The 21,820-nt window shown below is 43.7% G+C and overlaps 1 protein-coding gene across 4 annotated transcripts in view; it reads left to right on the top strand.

Moving 5' to 3' along the window:
- LOC115850684 (DPEP2 neighbor protein-like) overlaps positions 1 to 20,824 on the top strand; it is a 34,386-nt gene extending 13,562 nt beyond the window's left edge. Inside the window, exons 4-9 of one of the 4 annotated variants that reach the window (XM_070044052.1) lie at positions 10,774 to 11,061; positions 12,390 to 12,511; positions 13,362 to 13,649; positions 16,355 to 16,657; positions 16,938 to 18,231; positions 19,183 to 20,824. In XM_070044052.1, coding sequence (XP_069900153.1) covers positions 10,985 to 11,061; positions 12,390 to 12,511; positions 13,362 to 13,649; positions 16,355 to 16,620 — 753 coding nt within the window. In that variant the 5' untranslated portion in view covers positions 10,774 to 10,984 and the 3' untranslated portion in view covers positions 16,621 to 16,657; positions 16,938 to 18,231; positions 19,183 to 20,824. Of the gene's footprint in view, positions 1 to 10,773; positions 11,062 to 12,389; positions 12,512 to 13,361; positions 13,650 to 16,354; positions 18,232 to 19,182 lie in introns of all 4 variants that reach the window. The other 3 variants (XM_070044054.1, XM_070044051.1, XM_070044053.1) reach the window with 3 other exon arrangements.
- Positions 20,825 to 21,820: the final 996 nt, after the last annotated feature.

Here is a 21,820-nt window from a genome sequence, read left to right as displayed (position 1 = left end):
TTTATTTATTTTTTTTTTTTTGCGGTACGCGGGCCTCTCCCCCTTGTGGCCTCTCCCGTTGCCCGTTGCGGAGCACAGGCTCTGGACGCGCAGGCTCAGCGGCCATGGCTCACGGGCCCAGCTGCTGCGCAGCATGTGGGATCTTCCCAGACCCGTGTCCCCTGCATCGGCAGGCGGACTCTCCACCACTGTGCCACCAGGGAAGCCCTGTAGAACATATTTCTTATAGTGGGTTACATTAAAAAAATTTTAAACCCACCAGTAAAGTGGTTAAGAGTACAGGGTCTGGCAAAAAGGTTACTTGGTTTAATCCTAGTTCTTTGTCTTACCAGCTCTGTGATCTTGAGTGGGTTACTTGTTCTCTCACACAGTTACTTTGTCTCCTTGGGTCTCACCTCAAAGGTTTTTTTTGAGGATTAAATGGATGAATCTAAGTAAAGCAGTTTGAAGGGTGCTTTAGTAGCAAACACTCAGTTACTGTTACTTTCCCAATGTTACCTGGTTAGCAAGTGGCAGAACTGGGCAGATTCCTGTTCTGTCTGATAAAGTTTAGTCTTGAGTTTGAAATCAAAGGTAATTTCAAGCTAACTTAGGTGTCCCGTCAAAACAAACAAAGAACAAAATAAGTCTGCCTTTACAATAAGTTACCAGCAAATTAAAAATATGGGAACCCTCATCTTCTCAGGAAGTTGGCCTATGTTGGCAGAGTCTTGTCTCTGAGAGAGTACACGTTTCCTGTCTTGTTCTGCTCTGAGTTACAGGAGAAGAATATGTGGAAGGCACTAGGTTGTTTGACATATAGAACAAACTGGTGACTCACAAAAAACTTTACCATAGGATCACCGTATAAATGTTTACATCTAAAAGGAATCAGGTAAAGGAGGAAATCCAATAAAGATGTAAAAAAAATAATAATAACACTTGAACAATTGTTTTCTTGTTTTTTGTTTTGATGTTTTAGTTTAAATTTTATTCCCTGCCCACAAACATCCATTAAGCACCCAGGAGAAGGAAAAGGGGATGTAACTAGCAATAGAGAGAAACTTTCTTCACAACAATGGCCATGGCAAGCTTAGGCACTTTTGGTGAAATCTCTCTGTGAAGTACTGGGAGAGGAATAAAAGGCAAACTGACACAGAAGTATTGTTATTTTTTTTTCTTTTACATCTTTATTGGGGTATAATTGCTTTACAATGGTGTGTTAGTTTCTGCTTTATAACAAAGTGAATCAGTTATATATATACATATGTTCCCATATCTCTTCCCTCTTGCAACTCCCTCCCTCCCACTCTCCCTATCCCATCCCTCCAGGTGGTCACAAAGGCCCAAGCTGATATCCCTGTGCTATGCGGCTGCTTCCCACTAGCAATCTACCTTACGTTTGGTAGTGTATATATGTCCATGCCTCTCTCTCATTTTGTCACAACTCACCCTTCCCCCTCCCCATATCTTCAAGTCCATTCTCCAGTAGTTCTTTGTCTTTATTCCTGTCTTACTCCTAGGTTCTTCATGACATTTTTTCCCCTTAAATTCCATATATATGTGTTAGCATACGGTATTTGTCTTTCTCTTTGTGACTTACTTCACTCTGTATGACAGACTCTAGGTCTATCCACCTCATTACAAATAGCTCAATTTCGTTTCTTTATATGGCTGAGTAATATTCCATTGTATATATGTGCCACATCTTCTTTATCCATTCATCTGATGATGGGCACTTAGGTTGTTTCCACCTCCGGGCTATTGTAAATAGAGCTGCAATGAACATTTTGGTACATGACTGTTTTTGAGTTATGGTTTGACTCTCTTTGAATTATGGTTTTTTCAGGGTATATGCCCAGTAGTGGGATTGCTGGGTCATATGGTAGTTCTATTTGTAGTTTTTTAAGGAACCTCCATACTGTTCTCCATAGTGGCTGTACCAACTCACATTCCCACCAGCAATGCAGGAGTGTTCCCTTTTCTCCACACCCTGTCCAGCATTTATTGTTTTTAGATTTTTTGATGATGGCCATTCTGACTGGTGTGAGATGATATCTCATTGCAGTTTTGATTTGCATTTCTCTAATGATTAATGATGTTGAGCATTCTTTCATGTGTTTGTTGGCAGTCTGTATATTTTCTTTGGAGAAATGTCTATTTAGGTCTTCTGCCCATTTTTGGATTGGGTTGTTTGTTTTTTTGTTATTGAGCTGCATGAGCTGCTTGTAAATTTTGGAGATTAATTCTTTGTCAGTTGCTTCATTTGCAAATATTTTCTCCCATTCTGAGGGTTGTCTTTTGGTCTTGTTTATGGTTTCCTTTGTTGTGCAAAAGCTTTTAAGTTTCATTAGGTCCCATTTGTTTATTTTTGTTTTTATTTCCATTTCTGTAGGAGGTGGGTCAAAAAGGATCTTGCTGTGATTTATGTCATAGAGTATTCTGCCTATGTTTTACTCTAAGAGTTTGATAATTTCTGACCTTACATTTAGGTCTTTAATCCATTCTGAGCTTATTTTTGTAGATGATGTTAGGGAGTGATCTCATCTCATACTTTGACATGTACCTGTCCAGTTTTCCCAGCACCACTTATTGAAGAGGCTGTCCTTTCTCCACTGTATATTCCTGCCTCCTTTATCAAGGATAAGGTGACCATATGTGCGTGGGTTTATCTCTGGGCTTTCTATCCTGTTCCATTGACCTCTCTTTCTGTTTTTGTGCCAGTACCATACTGTCTTGATTACTGTGGCTTTGTAATATAGTCTGAAGTCAGGGAGCCTGATTCCTCCAGCTCCGTTTTTCGTTCTCAAGATTGCTTTGGGTATTCGGGGTCTTTTGTGTTTCCATACAAATTGTGAAATTTTTTGTTCTAGTTCTGTGAAAAATGCCAGTGGTAGTTTGATAGGGATTGCATTGAATCAGTAGATTGCTTTGGGTAGTAGAGTCATTTGCACAATGTTGATTCTTCCAATCCAAGAACATGGTATATCTCTCCATCTATTTGTATCATCTTTAATTCTTTCATCAGTATCCTATAATTTTCTGCATACAGGTCTTTTGTCTCCTTAGGTAGGTTTATTCCTAGATATTTTATTCTTTTTGTTGCATTGGTAAATGGGAGTGTTTTCTTGATTTCACTTTCAGATTTTTCATCATTAGTGTATAGGAATGCCAGAGATTTCTGTGCATTAATTTTGTACCCTGCAACTTTACCAAATTCATTGATTAGCTCTAGTAGTTTTCTGATAGCATCTTTAGGTTTCTCTATGTATAGTATCATGTCATCTGCAAACAGTGACAGCTTTACTTCTTCTTTTCCGATTTGGATTCCTTTTATTTCCTTTTCTTCTCTGATTTCTGTGGCTAAAACTTCCAAAACTATGTTGAATAAGAGTGGTGAGAGTGGGCAGCCTTGTCTTGTTCTTGATCTTAGTGGAAATGCTTTCAGTTTTTCACCATTGAGGATGGTGTTGGCTGTGGGTTTGTCATATATGGCCTTTATTATGTTGAGGAAAGTTCCCTCTATGCCTACTTTCTGCAAGGTTTTTCTCATAAATGGGTGTTGAATTTTGTCAAAACTTTCTCTGCATCTATTGAGATAATCATATGGTTTTTCTCCTTCAATTTGTTAATATGGTTTATCACATTGATTGATTTGTGTATATTGAAGAATCCTTGCATTCCTGGAATAAACCTCACTTGATCATGGTGTATGATCCTTTAAATGTGCTGTTGGATTCTGTTTGCTAGTATTTTGTTGAGGTTTTTTGCATCTGTGTTCAACAGTGATATTGGCCTGTAGTTTGCTTTCTTTTTGACATCCTTGTCTGGTTTTGGTATCAAGTTGATGGTGGCCTCGTAGAATGAATTTGGGAGTGTTCCTCCCTCTGCTATATTTTGGAAGAGTTTGAGAAGGATAGGTGTTAGCTCTTCTCTAAATGTTTGATAGAATTCGCCTCTGAAGCCACCTGGTCCTGGGCTTTTGTTTGTTGGAAGATTTTAAATCACAGTTTCAATTTCAGTGCTTGTGATTGGTCTGTTCATATTTTCTATTTCTTCCTAATTCAGTCTTGGCAGGTTGTGCGTTTCCTAGAATTTGCCCATTTCTTCTAGGTTGTCCATTTTATTGGCATAGAGCTGCTTGTAGTAATCTCTCATGATCTTTTGTATTTCTGCAGTGTCTGTTGTTACTTCTCCTTTTTCATTTCTAATTCTATTGATTTGAGTCTTCTCCCTTTTTTTCTTCGTGAGTCTGGCTAATAGTTTATAAATTTTGTTTATCTTCTCAAAGAACCAGCTTTTAGTTTTATTGATCTTTGCTCTCGTTTCCTTCATTTCTTTTTCATTTACTTCTGATCTGATCTTTAGGATTTCTTTCCTTCTGCTAATTTTTGGTTTTTTTGTTGTTGTGCTTCTTCTTTCTCTAATTGCTTTAGTTGCAGGTTTAGGTTGTTTATTCGAGATGTTTCCTGTTTCTTAAGGTAGGATTGTATTGCTATAAACTTCCCTCTTAAAACTGCTTTTGCTGCATCCCATAGGTTTTTGGTCGTCGTGTCTCCATTGTCATTTTTTTCTAGGTATTTTTTTATTTCCTCTTTGATTTCTTCAGTGATCACTTCGTTATTAAATAGTGTATTGTTTAGCCTCCATGTGTTTGTATTTTTTACAGATCGTTTCCTGTAATTGATGTCTAGTCTCCTAGCATTGTGGTCGGAAAAGATACCTGATACAATTTCAATTTTCTTAAATTTACCAAGGCTTGATTTGTGACCCAAGATATGATCTATCCTGGAGAATGTTCCATGAGCACTTGAGAAAAAGGTGTATTCTGTTGTTTTTGGATGGAGTGTCCTATAAATATCAATTAAGTCCATCTTATTTAATGTATCATTTAAAGCTTGTGTTTCCTTATTTATTTTCATTTTGGATGATCTGTTCATTGGTGAAAGTGGGGTGTTAAAGTCCCCTACTCTGAATGTGTTACTGTCGATTTCCCCTTTTATGGCTGTTAGTATTTGCCTTATGTATTGAGGTGCTCCTATGTTGGGTGCATAAATATTTACAATTGTTATATCTTCTTCTTGGATCGATCCCTTGATCATTATGTAGTGTCCTTCTTTGTCTCTTCTAATAGTCTTTATTTTAACATCTATTTTGTCTGATATGAGAAGTGCTACTCCAGCTTTCTTTTGGTTTCCATTTGCATGGAATAACTTTTCCATCCCCTTACTTTTAGTCTGTATGTGTCTCTAGGTCTGAAGTGGGTCTATTGTAGACAGCATATATATGGGTCTTGTTTTCGTATCCATTCAGCCAATCTGTGTCTTTTGGGGGGAGCATTTAGTCCATTTACATTTAAGGTAATCATCGATATGTATGTTCCTATTCCCAGTTTCTTAATTTTTTTAGGTTCGTTATTGTAGGTCTTTTCCATCTCTTGTGTTTCTTGCCTAGAGAAGTTCCTTTAGCATTTGTTGTAAAGCTGGTTTGGTGGTGCTGAACTCTCTCAGCTTTTGCTTGTCTGTAAAGGTTTTAATTTCTCCACCAAATCTGAATGAGATCCTTGCTGGGTAGAGTAATCCTTGTTGCAGGTTTTTCTCCTTCATCACTTTAAATATGTCCTGCCAGTCCCTTCTGGCTTGCAGAGTTTCTGCTGAAAGATCAGCTGTTAACCTTATGGGGATTCCCTTGTGTGTTATTTGTTGTTTTTCGCTTACTGCTTTTAATATGTTTTCTTTGAATTTAATTTTTGACAGTTTGATTAATATGTGTCTTGGCATATTTCTCCTTGGATTTATCCTGTATGGGACTCTCTGTGCTTCCTGGAGTTGATTAACTATTTCCTTTCCCATATTAGGGAAGTTTTCAACTATAATCTCTTCAAATATTTTCTCAGTCCCTTTTTTTTCTCTTCTTCTTCTGGAACCCCTATAATTCGAATGTTGGTGCGTTTAATGTTGTCCCAGAGGTCTCTGAGAGTGTCCTCAGTTCTTTTCATTCTTTTTTCTTTATTCTTCTCTGCAGTAGTTATTTCCACTATTTTATCTTCCAGGTCACTTATTCGTTCTTCTGCCTGTTATTCTGCTATTGATCCCATCTAGAGTATTTTTCATTTCATTTATGGTGGTGTTCATCATTGTTTGTTTCATCTTTAGTTCTTCTAGGTCCTTGTTAAATGTTTCTTGCATTTAGTTTATTCTATTTACAAGATTTTGGATCATCTTTACTATCATTATTCTGAATTCTTTTTCAGTAACACTGCCTATTTCCTCTTCATTTGTTAGGTCTGGTGTGTTTTTATCTTGCTCCTTCATCTGATGTGTATTTTTCTGTCTTCTCATTTTGCTTATCTTACTGTGTTTGGGGTCTCCTTTTTGCAGGCTGCCGGTTCATAGTTCCCGTTGTTTTTGGTGTCTGTCCCCAGTGGCTAAAGTTGTTTCAGAGGGTTGTGTAGACTTCCTGGTGGAGGGGACTAGTGCCTGTGTTCTGGTGGATGTGGCTGGATCTTGTCTTTCTGGTAGGCAGGTCCACGTCTGGTGGTGTGTTTTGGGGTGTCTGTGGAGTTATTATGATTTTAGGGTAGTCTCTCTCCTAAAATGAGTGGGTTTGTGTTTCTGTCTTGCTTGTTGTTTGGCATAGCGTGTCCAGCACTCTAGCTTGCTGGTCGTTGAGTGAAACTGGGTACTGGTGTTGAGATGGAGATCTCTGGGAGATTTTCGCCATTTGATATTATGTGGACCTGGGAGGTCTCTTGTGGACCAGTGTCCTGAAGTTGGCCCTCCCACCTCAGAGGCACAGAACTGACTCTTGGCTGCAGCACCAAGAGCCTTTCACCCACATGTCCAGGTACGTGGGGACTTTCTTGTCTTTTGGAAGGTCTGAGGTCTTCTGCCAGCGTTCAGTAGGTGTTCTGTAGGAGTTGTTCCACGTGTAGATGTATTTCTGGTGTATCTCCGGGCTGCGGCCGCAGGTGCCCGGTTCCGGGCTGCTCCCGGCTCCCGGCAGCGGGGAATGGCGAAGGAACCAGGAGGGCTTTCGGCCAGTCTGGTAATGGGGCGGCCGCGCCAGAACGGCCCCTGGCCCTCACTCGCCGCTCCAGTGCAGCCGCCACCCGGGGCCGCGCCCCACACCCTCGGGCTCCGCCAGTAGCTGCTGGACATGCCGCCGACCCGCCCCGCTCAGCGGAGCTGCGCTCAGGCGGCAGCCCTCGTGCTCCAACTAGCTCCCCAGAAGTATTGCTTGGTGTGCATTTCCAGGCTCTGCCTGCTTTCTCATCTCTTGGTGGCAGGTGGAGGAAGAGGAGAAAAAGTTAAACTTTTCTTATAAACTGGCAGAATAAGCTTATAATATCCTCTCACTATCTCTGCATAGGTTCTAGTCTCTGCAGCACCACATAAGCTTTGCCCAAAGTAATGAACAGTTGAAAGTCAAATGTAATACTTCACCAAACAACTTAAAAATACTTGCACACTGGAAGGGATTAAGTTGCAGAGAACACAAATGGACCCAGAGCAACTTTTGCCAAAAGAGAATATTGTGCTAAATGTACAGCCATAGCTCTTTTCCATATGAAGAAACAGTCAGAAGGATAAAAGAACTTGGTCAAAATCACACACGTAAGTAGGACAGAATCTGGTCTGACTGTCATAAGGGTTGTGCTCTTTAACACCCAGGCTAGCTTTTCTGAAATCTGATTCATGCATAGAATAACTAAACACCTCTGTTTGCCTTGAATGTTCCCTGTTTATACGTAGGGCTGCTGCAGTTTCTCATATCGCCCACTTTGATTCCCAAAAGCAACTGAGAATACACAATAATTTGGTCACTCTATCCATGGACCACTGTGGTGGGACTGCCTAGGAAGCTTATTAAAAGTGCAGCTTCCTGAGCCCTACTCCACATCTAGATAAGTTTTCTTAGGGTTGGCCCAAGAATCCAGGTACAAGTCTTTTTAAGTGCTTTTGTGGAACCCCACAGGTGAGTCTCTCACTCTTGTAAGTTAATAAACCATTTATTCTGCCTCCGCCAGATGCCCAGCCAGGTCCTATTAAGGTAGAAGTCCCCCCACCACATCAGAGGGATGCTCCCAGCCAAGTAATCTCTGGAGCCTTGGAGCATCTGAATGGTCTCATGCTGGCCCACCTGCCATGACAAAGCTCCTCCAGAGCATTCCCCTTCACAGTTTACATTCTACCACTCCCAAAGGCAGTCTGCTCCAATGGGGCCTGACTTCGCGTGTCCTAACGTGCACCCGCTGATTCAAGCAGTTTAGGAATAGAAGGTGCTGTGGTTTTCAACCAGGGTGGTCCAACCTCTAAAATGGTAGTTGAAGCAGTCTCTACCTCCTGGGCACATCGCCTTTGCAATACTGCCATTAAACGAATGTCCCATCTTTGCTTTTTCAAGGTCAGCAACAAGGAGTTCCCTCCTAAAGAAGGTTGTCTCTCATTGCCACACTATCAAAGGCTGCCCCAAATGTTCCTTCCTGTGGGCCTGATCAGGCTAAGGGCAGAGTTGTCTCTTTCCTTCTCTGAGTTGGACCAAATCATCTTAGTAACACCTCTTCACAGTGTTGACCATGTTTTTCACAGGGGCTACTGCTGAGCCTTTATCTCATCCTTTCATGGTGGAGAGAGAGAGAAATCTAATGATTTTTACTTCTAGGGGTGAGGGGACTGTAATGATTATGTTGTCATTTTGTATTATGTCCTTTTGTCATGAATTTGTTTTCAATTTCATGTTAAAATGGGCCCACCATTTCCACTTTGTGAGGTCATTCAGCACCCTCATTTTGCACCTTTAACATCTCTCTTAGTATCACTTGGAAATATTTGAAATGGCATGAGCTTGTCCTCACATTCCTATCAGCTGTAAATCTGGAGCCCCGACATGAACCTAACCATTGAACAGAACACCTCTCCACTACCTGTGTAACACTGGATAGGCCCCTTAACCTCTTGGTATTTTTAAGTCCTCAGTTGTAAAAATGTGAGGGTGCTATGAATTTATATTTGGGAAAGGACATGGTCGAGAAGAGTGTGTCTTTTCTTTTATTCTTTTAAACTGGAATGTCTTCCCTCTCTTCCCCATGGGTCCAAATCTCACTTGTCCTTCAGGCCCACTGCCAAGGAGCCTTCCCTGATTCCCCAGGCCACACAAATCTCTGCCTCTTAGGGTCAGTGGCATACAACCTAGCTATCTCTTACGTTAATCTTGCCTCTCAAGCCAAACTCAGAATGTGGGACTCTCTTACCCTCCTGGCACCCCTGGGGTTGTGCCAGCCCCACTGCCACACGACACCTAGTGTGTCTACTAGACGAGAGCATGGGTGGGTAGGCCCAGATGTGAGGGGCCAGATAGAGTACATCTCCCTCCACCCTGCTCTCCTCCACAAAAGTGCACCTCCTCCTGAAGCCTGCCCCTCAAGTCACAGTTTCCTCATATGAACTCACTGGGTAGTGATGCCGTCATAGGCCTTTTTACAGTTTCCATGGCAAGGTAACTATGCAAACGTGCTTCCCTCAGAGAAACTTCCCTACCTTGGTGGGTACTTCTTTCCTTGGAGAAAGTTCTCCACCAGATACCAATCTCTTTTTTTGTCTGAGAGAGAATATCTGACCACATCTTCTATATTTACTCTAACCTGTCCTCTATTCCCTGGGAGGGCAGGGAAGCAGGTACACTGAGACCGGGCATGTGTACAAGAGGCATGGTGTACACACAAACTCCCTTGGCTGCCACGTGTTCCTGTGGCACATACACCTGAACACTTTCCCAGCTCTAAGTAATACCAGTGACCTGGGACACTTTCAGTGACCCACAGTGCTCACTGTTGAGGAGAAGTGAAAGGTCATCCCTGGACAAGTGTGCAGGACGGTTCTGAGCTTTATAAATGTAGCCTTCCCCTTTGGGATACAGGATGCTTCCATTCAGACCCTTTCCTGATTGGCCTCTTAGAAAAAGACAAGTGCATTTTTGTTGGCAAATGGTAAATGGAGCAGTTTGAGGAAGAGGGCCACTCTTGAACCTCACCTTCAAACCCAGGCACCACTGTGCTATCATGTAGGCGTCTATATCGGTCCCCTCAGAAACATCCCATAAAGAGATGCAGAGTACTAGGGGAGAGGGTGATGCCATATTGATGGGAAGACCAAAAGAACGAAGGGGGGTTGATGAAGTGCTAATGAGATTGGAGGGCTGAAGAGATTGTGTCCCAGGAGGCTGGGTTGATGTGAGCCGAGACTTGGTACCCAGAACCCGGTTCTGAGTCTCCTGATCACTCTGCCTCAGGATTTTGCCTTGTTCTAATCTACATAAAAGAATTAGACAGCTAGAGTTCAGTGTGTTTGAAACAGGCAGTATAAATGGGGCCCAAAAAGGGTTGCCAAGGTGGCCGGGGTTCTTAAGCAATTTATATTTGATTATTCTTTTCCAAAACTTGAAAGACATTTCCATTAAAGCCTCAGAAGTGACAGGCTGCAAGAAATGTTTTCTCTGTGGTGGAAGGGAGAGATGGAGAGGATCATGATTGCAGTTACTTTCGGGTTCTACTGTTTTCCCTGGAAACGGTGAAGAGACTTCCTCATCTGCTGCAGCCCTAGGCTCTAAGGATTGCTTTTGCAGCCAGTGTCCCTTCTCTAGGGACTCATAGAGGTGATGGGCCAAGGCTGTGTTTTGGATGTCAAGTAGCTTAAATGTTTTCAGCCAGAAACTGGGAGAGACATGAGAGAGGGAAATTCTGGCAGGAGACTGTGCACAGCAGAAGTGACTGATCAGTTCTGATTTTCTTTGCAGCAGCAGTGGCTCCCGTTTCTCGTCCTACACCTGGTCACTACCATGTCCTGTACCGTGGGTGTGGAGAAACGCAGTTGGGCTGGCATGGGGAGACATACTGCCTGGTTGGTGGCTACCGGCTCTACGGGGATGTTCCTTTGGCCACGCCAGCTAAGGTGGAAGCAGAGAAGCCAGTGCCCAGACGTGCTCTGAAGAGAAAGCACTCACCGGAATGGTCGGACGAAGACCTGTGTTGCCCCAGACCCAAAATCCGGCGATTGGAGCTTTCAAGCAGCACAGGAATACAAGGTGCTTTGATTCTCAAGCAGTGTGGCCCAACCTCTGGGCACATCGCCTCTGCAAGAGCCACAGTAAACGAATGTCCCATATTTTCTTTCTCAAGGTCGGCAGCAGGGAGTCCCCTCCTAAAGAAGTTTCTCTCACATTGCCACACTATCCAAGGCTGCCCCAGATGTGGTTCCTTCCCGTAGCCTGATCAGGCTAAGGGCAGAGTTCTCTCTTTGCTCCCCTGAGTAGCACCAAATCGTCTTAGTAACACCTCTTCACCCTGTTGACCATGTTGTTCACGGGGGCTGCTGCTGAGCCTTCATCTCGTCCTTTCATTATGGCGAGAGAGAGGATTCTAATGATTTTTACTTCTAGGGGTGAGGGGAGTGTAATGATTATGTTGTCATTTTGTATTATGTCCTTTTGTCATGAATTTTTCAATTTCGTGTTAAAATGAGCCCACCATTCCCACTTTGTGAGGTCATTCAGTACCCTCATTCTGCACCTTTAACATCTCTCTCAGTATCACTTGGAAATGTTTGAAATGGCATGAGGTTGTTCTCACATTCCTATCAGCTGTAAATCCGGAGCCCTGACATGAACCTAACCATTGAGCAGAACACCTCTCCACTACCTGTGTAACACTGGGTAGGCCCCTTAACTTCTTGGATTTTGTAAGTCCACAGTTGTAAAAATGTTAGGGTGCTATGAATTTATATTTGGGGCAGGATAAGGTCGAGAAGAGTGTGTCTTTTCTTTTATTCTTTTAAACTGGAATCTCTTCCCTCTCTTCCCCATGTGTCCAAATCTCACTTGTCCTTCAGGCCCACTGCCAAGGAGCCTTCCCTGACTCCCCAGTCCACACAAATCTCTGCCTCTTAGGGTCAGTGGCATACAACCTAGCTATCTCTTACGTTAATCTTGCCTCTCAAGCCAAACTCAGAATATGGGTCTCTCTTGCCCTCCTGTGGCCCCTGGTGCTGTGCCAGCCCACCGGCATGCCCCATCTGGGGTGTCTACTACACTAGGGCATGGGTGAGGAGGCCCAGGGGTGAGGGGCGAGGCAGAGTACCTCTGCCTCTACCCTGTTCTCCTCCACAAAACTGCCCCTCCTCCTCAAGCCTGCCCCTCAAGTCAAAGATTCCATATATGACCTCACTGGGTAGTGATGCCCTCACAGGAGTTCTCAGCGTTTCCATGGTAGCATAACTGTAAAAACGGGCTGCACTCAGAGAAACTTCCCTACCAGTTCTCCACCAGATACCAATCTCTTTGGATGTCTGTGTGACAATGTGTGACCGGATACTGTATATGTACTCTAACCTGTGCTCTGTTTCCTGGGTGGGCAGTGCAGCAGGTACACCCAGACCGGGCAACTCTACAGGAGGTATGATATACACACAACCTCACCTGGCTGGCACATGTTCCTGTGGGGGTTGCCAACTACGAACAGCTGAGCACTTTCCCAGATGTAAGTAATACCAGTGACCTGCGACGCCTTCAGGGACGCACAGTTCTCACTGCTGAGAACAAGTGAAAGGTCACTCTTGAAACACACCTTCAAACCCAGGCACCACTGTGCTGTCATGTAGACGTCTATATCGGTCCCCTCAGACACATCCCTTACAGAGTTGCTGAGTACTAAGGGAGAGGGTGTTGCCATATTGATGGGAAGACCGGAAGAACGAAGAGGGGGTGATGAAGCGCTAATGAGCCTGGAGGGCTGAGGAGATGGTGTCATTGGAGGCTGGGTTGATATGAGCCTAGACTTGGGACCCAGAACCCGGTTCTGAGTCTCCTGATCACTCTGCCTCAGTATTTGGCCTTGTTCTAATCTACATAAAAGAATTAGACAGCTAGAGTTCAGTGTGGTTGAAACAGGCAGTATAAATGGGGCCCAAGAGGGGTTGCCAAGGTGGGCGGGGTTCTTAACCAATTTATATTAGATTATTTTTTTCCAAATCTTGAAAGACATTTCCATGAAAGCCTCAGAAGTGACAGACTGCAAGAAATGTTTTCTCTGTTGTGGAAGGGAGAGATGGAGAGGATCATGATTGCAGTTACTTTCGGGTTCTACTGTTTTCCCTGGAACCGGTGAAGAGACTTCCTCATGTGCTGCAGCCCTAGGCTCTCGGGATTGCTTTCTCACCCAGTGTCCCTTCTCTAGGGAATCATAGAGATGATGGGCCAAGGCTGTGTTTTGGACGTCAAGTAGATTAAAAGGTCTTCAGCCAGAAACTGGGAGAGACATGAGAGAGGGAAATTCTGGCAGGAGACTGTGCACAGCAGAAGTGACTGATCAGTTCTGATTTTCTTTGCAGCAGCAGTGGCTCCCGTTTCTCGTCCTACACCTGGTCACTACCATGTCCTGTACCGTGGGTGTGGAGAAACGCAGTTGGGCTGGCATGGGGAGACATACTGCCTGGTTGGTGGCTACCGGCTCTACGGGGATGTTCCTTTGGCCACGCCAGCTAAGGTGGAAGCAGAGAAGCCAGTGCCCAGACGTGCTCTGAAGAGAAAGCACTCACCGGAATGGTCGGACGAAGACCTGTGTTGCCCCAGACCCAAAATCCGGCGATTGGAGCTTTCAAGCAGCACAGGAATACAAGGTGCTTTGATTCTCAAGCAGTGTGGCCCAACCTCTGGGCACATCGCCTCTGCAAGAGCCACAGTAAACGAATGTCCCATATTTTCTTTCTCAAGGTCGGCAGCAGGGAGTCCCCTCCTAAAGAAGTTTCTCTCACATTGCCACACTATCCAAGGCTGCCCCAGATGTGGTTCCTTCCCGTAGCCTGATCAGGCTAAGGGCAGAGTTCTCTCTTTGCTCCCCTGAGTAGCACCAAATCGTCTTAGTAACACCTCTTCACCCTGTTGACCATGTTTTTCACTGGGGCTGCTGCTGAGCCTTTATCTCATCCTTTCATGGCAGAGAGAGAGCGGATTCTAATGAATTTTACTTCCAGGGGAGAGGGGAGTGTAATGATGATGTTGTCATTTTGTATTATGTCCTTTTGTCATGAATTTGTTTTCAATTTCATGTTAAAATGGGCCCACCATTCCCACTTTGTGAAGTCATTCAGCACCCTCATTTTGCACCTTTAACATCTCTCTCGGTATCACTTGGAAATGTTTGAAATGGCATGAGCTTGTCCTCACATCCCTATCAGCTATAAATCTGGAGCCCGAACATGAACCTAACCATTGAGCGGAACACCTCTCCACTACCTGTGTAACACTGGGTAGGCCCCTTAACCTCTTGGTTTTTTAAGTTCTCAGCTGTAAAAATATGAAGGTGCTATGAATTTATATTTGGGGCAGGACAGGTTTGAGGAGAGTGTGTCTTTGCTTTTATTCTTCCAAACCAGAATGTCTTCCCTCTCTTCCCCATGGGTCCAAATCTCACTTGTCCTTCAGGCCCACTGGCAAGGAGCCTTCCCTGATTCCCCAGTCCACACAAATCTCTGCCTCTTACGGTCAGTGCTATACAACCTAGCTGTCTTTTACGTTAATCTTGCCTCTCAAGCCAATCTCAGAATGTTTGTCTCTCTTTCCCTCCTGGGGCCCCTGGGGCTGTGCCAGCCCACCGGCACGCCCCACGTGGAGTATCTACTAGACTAGGGCATGTGTGGGAAAGCCCATGTGTGAGGGGCCAGGCAGAGTACCTCCTCCTCCACCCTGCTCTCCTCCACAAAACTGCCCCTCCTCCTGAAGACTGCCCCGCAAATCACAGGTTCCTTATATGACCTCACTGGGTAGTGATGACCTCACAGGTCTTCTCAGAGTTTCCATAGCAGGGTAACTATGCAAATGTGCTACCCTCAGGGAAACTTCCCTACCCTGGAGGAAACTTCTTTCCCTGGAGAAAGTTCTCCACGAGATACCAATCTCCTTGGTTGTTTGAGAGAAAATGTTTGACCAGATCTTCTCTATTTACTCTAACCTGTCCTCTGTTCCCTGGGAGGGCAGTGCAGCAGGTACACCGAGACCGGGCATCTGTACAAGAGGCATGGTGTACACACAACCTCCCCTGGCTGCCACATGTTCCTGTGGGGCTTGCCCACCACACACACCTGAGCACTTTCCCAGCTCTAAGTAATACCATTGACCTGGGACACCTTCAGTGACCCACAGTGCTCACTGCTGAAGACAAGTGAAAGGTCATTCCTGGATTAGTGTGCAGGACGGTTATGAGCTTTATAAATATAGCCTTCCCCTTTGGGCTACAGGATGATTCCATTCAGACCCTTTCCTGATTGGCCTCTTAGCAAATGACAAGTGCATTTTTGTTGGCGAATGGTAAATGGAGCAGTTTGAGGAAGAGGGCCACTCTTGAACCTCACCTTCAAACCCAGGCACCACTGTGCTATCATGTAGGCGTCTCTATCGGTCCCCTCAGACACATCCCTTACTGACTTGCTGAGTACTAGGGGAGAGGGTGGTGCCGTATTGATGGGAAGACCGGAAGAATAAAGCGGGGGTGATGAAGTGCTAATGAGACTAGAGGGCTGAGAAGATGGTGTCCCGGAGCCTGTGTTGATGTGAGCCTAGACTTGGTACCCAGAACCTGGTTCTGAGTCTCCTGATCAGTCTGCCTCAGTATTTGGCCTTGTTCTAATCAACATAAAAGTATCAGACGGGGCTTCCCTGGTGGCGCAGTGGTTGAGAGTCCGCCTGCCGATGCAGGGGACACGGGTTCGTGCCCTGGTCCGGGAAGATCCCACATGCCGTGGAGCGGCTAGGCCCGTGAGACATGGCCGCTAAGCCTGTGCGTCCGGAGCCTGTGCTCCGCAACGGGAGAGGCCAAAACAGTGAGAGGCCCGCGTACCACAAAAAAAAAAAAAAAGCATCAGAAGGCTAGAGTTCAGTGTGTTTGAAACAGGCAGTATAAATTGGGCCCAAGAGGAGTTGCCAAGGTGGGCGGTGTTCTTAACCAATTTTATTAGATTATATTTTTCCAAAACTTGAAAGACATTTCCATGAAAGCCTCAGAAGTGACAGACTGCAAGAAATGTTTTCTCTGTTGTGGAAGGGAGAGATGGAGTGGATCATGATTGCAATTACTTTCGGTTTCTACTGTTTTCTCTGGAAACGGTGAAGAGACTTCCTCATGTGCTGCAGCCTTAGGCTCTAGGGATTGCTTTCGCAGCCAGTGTCCCTTCTCTAGGGACTCATAGAGGTGATGGGCCAAGGCTGTGTTTTGGACGTCAAGTAGATTAAAGGTCTTCAGCCAGAAACTGGGAGAGACCTGAGAGAGGGAAATTCTGGCAGGAGACTGTGCACAGCAGAAGTGACTGATCAGTTCTGATTTTCTTAGCAGCAGCAGTGGCTCCCGTTTCTCGTCCTACACCTGGTCACTACCATGTCGTCTACCGCGGGTGTGGAGAAACGCAGTTAGGCCGGCATGGGGAGACATACTGCCTGGTTGGTGGCTTCCGGGCCTACGGGGATGTTCCTTTGGCCACGCCAGCTAAGGTGGAAGCAGAGAAGCCAGTCCCCAGACGTGCTCCGAAGAGAAAGCACTGTCCGGAAATGTCGGACGAAGACCTGGGTTGCTGCGGACCCAAAATCCGGCGATTGTAGCATGGTGCCAGGAGGCGGACCCCACAGAATCTTGCAGGTGATCCATCCTGAAGAGAAGGCAATGGTTTAAATGCCTAAGGCAGCGAATGCCTCTTCCTGCACTGACCGCCACTCCCCACCACCACTGCCCACTGCCACAGATTAGAACCTGCATCTTTTTGTCTGAGCCTTCCCCAGCCAGGAGCCTCCTTCTATACTAAATGGCCATAAGCCAGAAGCCTCAGAAACTGAGGTTTGTAATGAGAGTCTGCCCTGAACATCCCAGGGCTGAAGCTGGCCTGGAAGAAACCCTGACGTTCCTCTGCTTAATCCTCAAGGGCCCCTTTGTGAGCTGAAGAAAGAAAAGTCTAGAAAAAACGGATACCTGGGAGGGGAAGATGGCGGAAGGGTAACACGCGGAGATCACATTCCTCCCCACAGATACACCAGAAGACATCTACACGTGGAACAACTCCTACAGAACACCTACTCAACGCTGGCAGAAGACCTCAGACCTCCCAAAAGGCAAGAAACTCCCCACATACCTGGGTAGGGCAAAAGAAAAAAAGAAAAAACAGACAAAAGAATAGGGAGGGGACCTGCACCAGTGGGAGGGAGCTGTGAAGGAGGAAAGGTTTCCACACTAGGAAGACCCTTCGCGGGCGGAGACTGTGGGTGGCGGAGGGGGAAGCTTCGGAGCCGCGGAGGAGAGCGGAGCCACAGGGGTGCGGAGGGCAAAGCGGGGAGATTCCCGCAAAGAGGATCGGTGCCGACCGGAACTCACCAGCACGAGAGGCTTGTCTGCTCACCCGCCGGGGCGGGCGGGGCTGCGAGCTGAGGCTCGGGGTTCGGTCAGAGCACAGGGAAAGGACTGGGGCTGGCGGCGTGAACACCTCCTGAAGGGGTTAGTGCACCACGGCTAGCCGGGAGGGAGACCGGGAAAAGGTCTGGAGCTGCCGAAGAGGCTAGAGACTTTTTCTTCCCTCTTTGTTTCCTGCTGCGCGAGGAGAGGGAATTAAGAGCGCTGCTTAAAGGAGCTCCAGAGACGGGCGCGAGGCGCGGCTGAAAGCGCGGACCCCAGAGACGCGCATGAGACGCTAAGGCTGCTGCTGCCTCAACCAAGAAGCCTGTGTGCGAGCACAGGTCACTATCCACACCCCACTTCCGGGGGGCCTGTGCAGCCCACCACTGCCAGGTTCCCGGGATCCAGGGACAACTTCCCCGGGAGAACGCACGGTGAGCCTCAGGCTGGTGCAAAGTCACGCCGGCCTTTGCCGCCGCAGGCTTGACCCGCACTCCGTGCCCCTCCCCCGCCACGGCCTGAGTGAGCCAGAGCCCCCGAATCAGCGGCTCCTTTAACCCCATCTTGTTTGAGTGAAAAACAGACGCCCTCCAGCGACCTACACGCAGAGGCGGGGCCAAATCCAAAGCTGAGCCCCTGGGAGCTGTGAGAACAAAGAAGAAAAAGGGAAATCTCTCCCAGCAGCCTCAGAAGCAGCGGATTAAAGCTCCACAATCAACTTGATGTACCCTGCATCTGTGGAATACATGAATAGACAGCGAATCATCCCAAATTGAGGAGGTGGACTTTGAGAGCAAGATTTATGATTTTTTTCCCCTTTACCTCTTTTTGTGAGTGTGTATGTGTATGATTTTTTGTGAGATTTTGCCTGCATAGCTTTGCTTCCACCATTTGTCCTAGGGTTCTATCTGTCCGTTTTTTTTTTCTTAATAATTATTTTTTATTTTAATAACTTTATTTTATTTTACCTTATCTTCTTTCTTTCTTTCTTTCTTTCCTTCCTTCCTTCCTTCCTTCCTTCCTCCCTCCCTCCCTCCCTCCCTCCCTGCCTTCCCTCATTTAGACAAAGAATCATCCCAAATTGAGGAGGTGGACTTTGAGAGCAAGATTTATGATTTTTTCCCCTTTTCCTCTTTTTGTGAGTGTGTATGTGTATGCTTCTGTATGAGATTTTGTCTGCATAGCTTTGCTTCCACCATTTGTCCTAACGTTCTATCCGTCCGTTTTTTTCTTAATTTTTTTCTTAATAATTATTTTTTAATTTAATAACTTTATTATATTTATTTTACTTTATCTTCTTTCTTTATTTCTTTTTTCCTTCCTTCCCTCCTTCCTTCCTTCCTCCCACCATCCCTCCCGTCCCTCCTTCCCTCCCTCCCTCCTTTCTTTCTTCCTTTCCTTCTTTCCTTCTTTTCTTCTTTCTTTCTTCCTTCCTTCCTTCCTTCCTTAAATTAAATTCAATATAGATATTTAAATTTAAGGTAAGATTAAATTATAATTTGAAATTATATGTGGAGTTTTATTTCCTAAAGAATATTTTGGAAATTTCAACTCCTATTTTAACTTATATTTTCAGAGAAGGTATTTGGTCCAAATGAAGAATATCTTTGATTATTGTTCTTCTATTGCAAGCAAAAAAGGATTTATACTTCTTTTCATGAAATATGATTGTTTGACAACAGAAGGATAAATATTTTATATTTTTAGAAACAACAGTCAGGCTACTGATATTCTTAATGAGTTTTAATAAATCTGAATGCTTCTTATCATCTACTCTTTAGCTGGTACCTGAGGAGTTGTATACCTCCGGGAAGATATGTGCTCCAGACCCGTAAATATGCAGTTCACAGAGCCCACCACCAGAGGACAATAATGAAGTAAAATCTTGAAACCATGTAGTGAAAATAGTGGGAGTTTAAATAAAAGCAACATTTCACAGTATGCTTTTCTGACCAATGTTATATCTAATACCCTAATGGATTATATGTACATGGATTCTGAAAAGTCAGCAGCACACTTCACTGGTCGATTTCTATGATAAGGGGAACGGAATTTGAGTGTAGAAAAACAGTATACTTACATCTTAAAATTCCACCCCTACAGAATCTACTCACTATTAAAACTGGTAAGAATAATAGCTTTCTGTGTCTCAGTGACCAGTTAACATTTTCAAGAGTAGAATTTATCTTCCTATGATGCTCAAACACACAGGAAAAATGCATACCTAGGACAATGGATAAACTCTATATGACATGTGAAAATAGTTATTCAAATGGAAAAAGTATAAGATCTACAAGGCAGTTTTATATGCATTAGTGTGGATATATACATAAAGAAGGTCTAAGAAACATAAAAATCACTTCCAGGAAGCAATTTTAGGTAGAAGAGAATTAACATGGATGAGGAAGAAAAGAGAGTTGGTTTTAAAATAGTTACATTGACTTGTTTTTTTTTTTGTTTATTTATTTGTTTTATTTATTTGGTCTTTGGAATATAAGAAAACAGTGGCTTTCAGATCAGTATCCCAGTGGAACAAAGGGACCGAGGTCTATCCTGGAGCCTAGCCATTGTTTGACTATCTTGTAATAATACTGGTGAAATACAGCCAAATCATTTGAACTAAAAGCATCCTCTCTGACAATAAACTTAAGACACCAACATTATATATTAAAGAAAGTAAAGAGAGAATACTGTTTTCTTTAGAGAGAAAATACAGATCCTGGACCAAATCAATAATGTCAGCAAACCTCATGGGTATAAAATATTCTGCTGCCTATCATTTAGAACATGCCTCTAGAAGAGGGAAACTGGGCGATAATTTCCCCAGATTTTATATTTAATTCAAATATTTTAGATAAGAGGCATCTCTAGTAAAACATTGTATTATTGATTCTTTCCAATATGATAGCTCAGAGGAGTTCCTCTTTCCTTCTCAAATACATATGGGGAAATGGAGGTGGGTGTGGGTTAGAGGAACTATCTAAATAGAGCATAATAATCAACAGTTTGTTTTTTTAAAATAGAAATTTCTATTCAAATTGTTTCCAGAGACAGAAACACACAGAGACAATTCCATGTGACAACAGTGAAAGAGACCAGAGTGATGCAGCTGCAAATCAAAAAACTGCCAACACCAGTGATTGATGGCCACCACCAGAATCTGGTTAAGACAAAGAAGGATCCTCCCCTTGAGGCGTCAGAAAGAACATGGCCCTCTCAACACTTTGAGTTTGAACTTCTGGCCTCTAGAGCTGTGATAAAATAAATTTCTGTTCTTTTAAGCTAACAAGTTTGTGGTATCTTGTTATGGTAGCCCTAGAGATGACAGTATTTGATTCCTGAGCTGGCAACTGTATTTTGACTATGTAATGACTATTCCAAGATAATCAACAGACACAAAGATAAAGGCAAAACTGAGACTAAGCCCAGTTCTTTTTATTCCCAGAATAATAAATGATTTTTTAATTAATTTAGATCTCTTTGTCTAACCCCTCTGCTTTTCAGAAGAGTATGTGGGACCAATCAAGTATTAATATGTTATACTTTCATTTTAATTCATCTCAAATTATTTCTAATTCCCCTTATGAGTTCTTACTTGACCCATGAATTATTTAGGAATATATTCTTTAATTTCCATTTGTGATTTTCAACAAATTTCTTTCTGTTAACGATTTCTTATTGCATTCTGTTGTCATCTGAGAGCACTCTTTGTATTGTTTATATCCTTTAAAATGTACTGAAATTTGTTTTATGGCCTAGCATATAGTATATCCATGTGCATTTGAAAAGAATGTATATTGTGATGCTGTTGGGTGGAATGTTTTATAGATGGCTGTTACGTCTACTTGATTGATAGTGTTGTTCTAGGTTTTTATTTTCTTGTTGATTTTCTGTCTGTTCTGCTATTGAAAGAAGGGTATTCAAGTATCCAACTATTATTGTAGAACTATCTGTTTCTCTTTTCCGTTGTGTCGATTTTGCTTCATTATATTTTGAAGTTCTGTTGTTAGGTGCATATAAGTTTATAATTATTATGCATTCTAGATGGAATAATCATTTTATCATTTTAAAATGTCTTTGTCTCTAGTAAAAATTTTCATCTTAAAATATATTTTTTTCTGATATTTTCTTAGCCAGTCCAGCTTTGTTGTTGTTGTTTTGTTTTTTTGTTACTGTTATGGTATATCTATTCCAACCCTTTTACACTTCACCTATATATTTTCTTGACTCTAAAGTGGGTCACTTGTAGGCAGCATATGTTTGGATCATGTTTTTCATTTTTTTATCCAGTCTGAAATTTCTGTGTTTAGATGGAATGTTTAACATTTTTATATTAAATGTAATTAATATTTAATTTTGTAATTTTTATATTAAATGTAATTCATGTAGGATTTATGTCCAACATTTGAGATTTATTTT

This window comes from Globicephala melas, chromosome 17, assembly GCF_963455315.2.
Source record: "Globicephala melas chromosome 17, mGloMel1.2, whole genome shotgun sequence".
NCBI lineage: Eukaryota > Metazoa > Chordata > Mammalia > Artiodactyla > Delphinidae > Globicephala > Globicephala melas.
Note: the sequence above shows the minus strand (reverse complement) of the source record. Positions and strands in the feature narration are given on the sequence as shown.